We start from the raw sequence: 7,101 nt of genomic DNA on the forward strand, positions 1-7,101 counted from the left end.
GTGTAAAAGATACCTAATTAATTAAAAAAAATTGTATTAAAAGACAATATTTAAAGAACAATGTTTAAAGGACAATGTTTCTGAAATTATAAAAATTGTATTACGATTAATTTTTATTCCTTTTGACAAGTTATTCCTCTAATCTGACACATACACTTTCATGTTGGATTAGATAAACGGGTCGTTTTAGTTATGGAGATAAATGTTTGATGGAACGTCATTTAACCTTAATAAACCACAAAACTCTCTTATTCCCCAAATGTACAAGACGATTAAGGGTACAACAACTCAAAACTCAATTAAAAATTATTAAAAAACAAAGAAGTTCAGCATCTGAATATTTGAAGAAGATTAGGGATGTTATGGATTCTCTTGAAGATCACCTCAGTGCTATTACAGATCTCTCTGAAGACTATGCTTTATATATCTCAGTCGTAATGACAAAATCTGATATAATTGAATTCATTGAAGCTGAAGCACTTCCTCTTGTTCATGAGAGTATGTATGATCATTTTAGAAAAATAGATCTTGATTCAATTCAAGCTAATCTTGCACATGTTCCTCAATTTTCATCACAATTTCAAAGACCACCAGCAAGATCGAATTTCAAGAGAAGAAGAGGGCGCTCTGGAAGATTTTCTAGAGGAGGGAGATGTTCCTTCAATGATACAAGGCCTCTGTCAATTTTGTAGCAGATTATGACATCAAATGTTTACTTGTTTTTACAGGTTTGATCACAATTTTCAACCACCCAATTCTAACTCTTTTTAGCCTTAGTCTCAGAATTCTACCAACCAATCCCTTCCTCCACCAAATTTTTACCACAATCAAACAGTCTATCTTGCTACACCTTCAACATTCACAGATTCTTCATAGCTTCCTTACACTGGAGTAAGCCATCCATCACTGCAGATTCATAACATATCTATACTCCTTCTGAATATAATGGACTTGATCAAATAACATTAGGTAATGGTACATGTGGTAAGATTTCTTATTTTGGTCATTCTTAAATCTTATTGAATCAATTTGGACACTAAAAATAAATTTTTGCTTGATAAATTACTTCACTCACCAGGTTGCTAAAAGAAAAAAAGACAAAACAAAAAATTCGATTGGATAGAAAAGTAATTTTTTTTATAAACATCATTTTTTTTATTATCAATATATAAAAATTAGACTCATAATAAGAACATAACATAAAAATAATGTTACTTGACTAATAAAATTTTTTATTTTTAACTAACAAAGATATTTTTATATTAAATTTTAAATTTTGAATCTTAAACTTTAAATTCTAATAGTATAAAAATAATGTGTTAGTCTAAAAATTGATTAATATTAATAAAAAATATTAGTCTCTAAATATTTTTTTATTATAAATTATAATATGACTTATTAGTAAGGCTAAATATAATTTATTTGTAAAGATAATAAATGTTTGAATTTTTTTTTATCTTAACTAGTTTTTGTTTTTTTTTTTATTTCAATCTTTAAAGCCTGATTATGACCTTTAGAAACAATGGCAAATTGATTATTTCTTTTGGTTTTCCATGGTATTCCCAACTCGACAGGTCAATGACTAATTCGTCGCTCCATTTAAGAGTTTGCCGCTGGCTAATGGATTGTCGCATCTTCAGTTCGCGGATGATACCATTCTGTTCTGTCCTCCAGAGGAAGAGACAATTAAGAACTACAGGAGGATTCTTCGATGTTTTGAGCTGATGTCGGGGTTAAGCATCAACTTTGATAAATCTAGCTTGATTCCTATTAACTGTGATGCTCAGTGGGTTCAGCATATGTGTTGCGTGCTGGGTTGCAAGGAAGCCTCCCTTCCAGTAAAATACTTGGGGATCTCGCTAGGAGCTAATCCAAGGTTGGTGAAGACTTGGAAGCCAATCATTGACAAAGTGGAGGAAAAACTCAGCCTTTGGAAAGCCAAAGTCCTTAACAAAGCCGGTAAGTTGGTGCTCATTAAATCTGTACTAAATAGCCTCCCATGTATATTATTTAAGCCTGTATAAGATGCCGAAGGCTGTTGCGGAGAAACTTGTTTCCTTAGAAGATTTCTATGGAGTAAGGAGGATGGTAGGAATGGTATGGCTCTGGTCAAGTGGGAGGTGGTGCAGGCGCCTAAAAAGCTTGGTGGGTTGGGTGTTGGGGATGCCATGTTGCGAAACACAGCCCTTCTTTTTAAGTGGTGGTGGCGCTTTTCAAAGGAGGATTGTCCGCTGTAGAAGAAGGTGGTTTGTTCTTGTAATAACCTGGACCCAAGTGTGCTGTTGTCCTCTCAGGTTTTACCCATTAAGGGGGTCCTTGGAAGGATATCTGCCAGATACAGTTCAAGAATCAGCAAGTAAGACAAAAGATGATTACTGGGTTAGCTATGGAGGTGGGTGATGGAAGAGGGACTCGATTCTGGGAGGATGTCTGGTTACGTGGTGGTGCTCTGAAAGATCAGTTTCCGAGACTTTTCTCAGTTTCAAACCAAAGAGGATCTGTTATAGGGGATTGCGGGTTTTGGGATGGGGCTGAGTGGATATGGAACTTCCAATGGAGGCGAGAGCTATTCCAATGGGAGTTGAATCTAGTGAACCAATTGCATGATGTATTAAGGCTGGTCAAATTGGATTATGGCAATGAGGATAGAGTTGTATGGAAATTTGATAAACAAGGGGTCTTTTCTACTAACTCTTTTTTGCAGGTATTTCAGGAGGACATCATTCCGGAGGATATAACAAGCTACAACTTTACAAAGACAATCTGGAAAGGTTTAGTTCCACCAAGAGTTGAACTGTTTGTCTGGTTTGTGTTGACTGGTAGGGTCAATACGAAGGAGAGACTGAGTCGGTTGGGAGTTATTCACCACGAAGATGTTGTATGTGTGTTTTGTAACAAGAGTATTGAATATGGTCACCACTTGTTCCTTGGTTGTGATTTCTCTTGGCAGGTTTGGTGTGCTTGGTTATCATTTGTTGGGAGGCTATGGTCTTGCCCGGGGACGTTGAAAGAACATTTCATAAGTTGGACTGAGATATCAGCTAGCAAGGTGGAGCGCAAGAGGTGGTTGATGGGATTTTGTGCGATTACATGGAACATCTGGTTAGAAAGGAACCGAAGAATTTTTCAGAATAAAGGAAAAGGGGTTGACGAGATCATTCATATGTCTTTCGTGAACTATAAGGAGTGGTTATGTGTAGATCCTTTTTGTTGTTGATGGCAATGTCGGAGATGACAAGGGGATAAGCATTAGTGTTGCTAGGAGTTACCTAGATTGCTTTATGATATTCAATGATTCTTATGTTGTTTCGCTCCACTTGTTGTATTGAGCTTCTCTCTTTCAAAAAAAAAAACTACTAAACCAACCCAACTTTGGTTGCAAATCGATTATTTCTAAGACAAGTGCTTTTGTTTAACCGTAATAGAGATCATCAAAAAAAAGGAAAAATCCGAAAACATACGAAACCACCCTATAAGTGAAGGAACAGTGAAGCAACACAAGTTAAACCATTTTTTCTTCTTCTTCTGATAACGAATGTTTTTAGAGCAAAAACTTTTTATCCTTCCAAACCTTAAATTGTTGGTTTTAATTTTATTAGAGATTCTAGCCTTATATTAATCCTATGTATACCACCGAGTTGGCAAGATTCTTTATTTTTCTACAGATAAATCATATAAATAATTTCGCTAAATTAGATTTTTCATAAAACTTTAAATATTCATTAGAGCGCTTAATGAATTATATATAACTAAAACGGCATAACTCATAATTTACTCATTTAATCATGATGTAAAACTGAACGAATTAGCATCATTAGGTCCTGTAACTCGAGTTTAGATTTAGAATTTTTCATGGATTTAACAAATTAATAACAGCATTCAACACCTCCAGCAGTTTTATTATAGCAACCTATTTAACAATACAGATTTTACTTTCTTTTTTTGTTTTTTATAACTCAAACATTCTCTGCCTGAAAACTGTAGTAGAAAAATTTTCCCTTTTAATTTCACATTGATAAATTAGAAAGAGAACAAAGAAAAGAAACCAAATAACAATGGAGATATCATGGAATAGCTTGGGTAGCATTTGCAATTGCGCCACCCTGAATGAGGATAATAATAGATAATATGAATGAGGATAATAATAGATAATATGAATGAACCAACCCCAGAATTCGGATGTTTGTTTAATCACGTCAAGGATGTGAGTTCAATATCTAAATTGAAATGGAAAATTCATGTATACGGCTATAGGCGCTGATCACAGGTACAATTACCACTAAGAGTTGCAAACATACAACACGAACGTCCACAAGTTTCGTTTCCTAATTCAAGTTGGCACTAATTAACAAGGGTCCTACCATATAGTGAATTAGTCTAATCCCAATTCTTAGAGGTTCCCGAATATTTCCCCCTAGCACCAATTCTATTTTCTCAGATGCACATTATGTTTGCCATGACCTCAAAGTTTAGGTTCTGCTTTATAAAAACAGTATCAATTTATGAGCAACGCACAGCCATAAAAAGTTCTTTGATTATTCAACCTTACTTAATCTTCTATAGCCATGATAAAAACACTTGACAAAACAATCATCCTTTGAAGATGTGGTACTTAGAAGTTAACAAACTGTGTGACAAAGAAAGATGTCAATAGAACTGAATTGAGCAAAATCTTAAAATTCAATGGAAAAAAATCTAAAAACTGAACTGAGAAACTTTATGTCCAATTGATACAATTATATCAACTGCAATTTATACCTAAGGTGGTAGACATCACATTAAATATAGTAAGCAATCTTCAAAGAAATCTTACCCTCAAGTTCTAACTAGAGTCTTTATCTTTGTCTTCACTAGTAACAGCATCTGAAACCAAAGTCAATGGTCTTTGATCAATAACCTCATCAATAATTCCAAACTCCTTTGCCTCCTCTGCAGTCATGAAATAATCCCTATCCATATTCTTCTGAATAATATCAACTGGTTGGCCTGTATGCTTTGCATAAATTGCATTCAAGGAATCCCACATCCGAACAATCTGCTTGGTATGAATAGCAATATCTTTTGCCTGACCACTGTATCCACCAGAAGGCTGATGAATCATGACTGTTGCATTTGGAAGAGAGCGCCTCTGACCCTTAGCACCCGCAGCCAATAGCAAAGAACCCATAGATGCAGCTTGACCCAAACAAATTGTATGAATCGGAGACCGGATGTATTGCATAGTATCATAAATAGCAAGACCTATGTATAACAGAAACACCAGTGTATTAGCACACCAAATATATCAGAAAGTAATAATAGCACTTGCCTTAAGCTTTTGACGTATCAAAAAATGTGATTTTTTTTTTCTTTTACAACTACACAGCACATTAAAATCTTGGATAAAGAATTTTGCCTTAAGCTTTTGCACATCAAAGAAGGCACTTTTGTACTAATAAGTAATATCTTAAGGTCTTAATCCATTTTCCAAATGCATGAATCATGTTAGGAATTTATAGGAAGGGTCCCAAAAAGACACAATTAAGGGGACTAAATGACACCATAAGATAAAATGCAGTTCTTAGAACTTGCTGTACTTCACACACCACAAAAACCAGACAAAAAAAAAAAGTTAATAACGCCACAAAATCGGCACATCACTAAAAGCAATTGCATAAACCTAAATGACAATAAAAAGACCAAAGGCAGTTCTTAGAAGAGCTTGTTATGTTTCTAAACACCAAAAAGACAACCAAAGCAAAACACACACATCACTTTATAATCCAACAAGATGGGCATCTCAAAATGGCCAATTCAAACAATAAAAAAACGCAGCGGTATAAACCTAGACCATACGAAAAGGATCAAACTGTTGTTCGTAGTAGAGATTATTATTATTATCTGATTCTGCACACCAGAAAGACAACATTTTGTTTTTCTTTCACAAATATACAAATCCCTTGAGAATCCAACAAAACGCAGGTGCATAAATCTAAACCACAACAAAAGGAAAATGGAGCAGGGAGAGACCTGCAGTGACGGCGCCACCGGGGGAATTGAGGTACATGTGGATGGGCTTGGAAGGGTTCTCGGACTCGAGGAAGAGGAGCTGGGCAACGACGACGTGTGCGGTGTCGTCGGAGATGGGTCCGTTGATGCAGACGATGCGCTCCTTGAGGAGTCGGGAGAAGATATCGTAGGCTCTCTCTCCTCGGGAGGAGTGCTCGATCACCATTGGAATGAGGCTCATGTTCCGCATCAATTGAGGTGGTGATGTTGCTGCTGCTACTCCTCCATGGTGATGATGGAAGAGCTTCGAAGCAATGAGCTTCGTACTTGAAAGGAGGCCTCTCATGGTGATTCACTCGCACACTCGCAATTACACTCAGATTTGGGATTTTTTTTTTTTCGCTTTTGATTAGGGATTTTGTTTCGGCTAAAGCTCACGCACCACCTGGCTTTTGCCCTCTCCTTCCAGAATTTCTCTTTTCTTTTTATTTTTTATTTTTATTTTTTTTGCTTTTTCTATTTTTTTATGAGAACAGTAATAAACTATCGGAAAACGATCACATATACCGAAGGAAAAAAGCGGAACATGACATGGTAAAATATTAACGAAGGGCAGCTCTTGTTACAGCATGGAAGGATAAAGATGAATGCTCATTTATAGGTGAATCTAATTTCTCATGTTAAAAGGAGCAAATTCTCATATAGCACAATTAATAATATTTGAAAAGAAGAATTTGTTTGCCTATAAAAATATGAATCAGACAATAGAATTGGACACACATAATTACAAATATTTCCCTTTTTTCTCTCTTTACAGTAATAAAAACAAATGTAATTCTCTCTCTCTTTACTTTTAATACTTCTTTTTATCTTTATATATATATATACACATTACAACATATAATATTCTTTCTCTTTCGTACTATTCTTTTATATACTTTAATATTATTAAATATATTAATTATATCTACTATATTGATATAGTAATTCCAGTGAATATTACTACTTGAGTTATCTAATTATATTTTCATATTTTATATTTGTTACTTCTTCCTTATTTATTTAGTTATTTTACAACACGTTATCAGCACGAGACTCTGATCAAATTTTTAG

The 7,101-nt window shown here is 34.9% G+C and overlaps 1 protein-coding gene across 1 annotated transcript; it reads right to left on the reverse strand.

The window, feature by feature from the left end:
• Window positions 1–4,578: 4,578 nt before the first annotated feature.
• On the reverse strand, window positions 4,579–6,617 carry LOC112737103 (ATP-dependent Clp protease proteolytic subunit 2, mitochondrial). The gene is made up of 2 exons (XM_025786862.3): window positions 6,010–6,617; window positions 4,579–5,241 (listed from the first exon to the last, which is right to left on the reverse strand). Exons 1-2 carry the CDS (start codon window positions 6,332–6,334, stop codon window positions 4,823–4,825), a joined length of 744 nt encoding a protein of 247 aa, XP_025642647.1. The 5' UTR covers window positions 6,335–6,617; the 3' UTR covers window positions 4,579–4,822.
• Window positions 6,618–7,101: the final 484 nt, after the last annotated feature.

This window comes from Arachis hypogaea, chromosome 13, assembly GCF_003086295.3.
Source record: "Arachis hypogaea cultivar Tifrunner chromosome 13, arahy.Tifrunner.gnm2.J5K5, whole genome shotgun sequence".
Classification (NCBI taxonomy): Eukaryota; Viridiplantae; Streptophyta; class Magnoliopsida; order Fabales; family Fabaceae; genus Arachis; species Arachis hypogaea.

Coding starts and splice junctions, on each gene's coding strand:
- LOC112737103 (XM_025786862.3), bottom strand. CDS start 6,334: ATGAGAGGCCTCCTTTCAAGTACGAAGCTCATTGCTTCGAAGCTCTTC. Junction 5,242..6,009: donor CGGTGGCGCCGTCACTGCAG/GTCTCTCCCTGC, acceptor TGTTATACATAG/GTCTTGCTATTTATGATACT.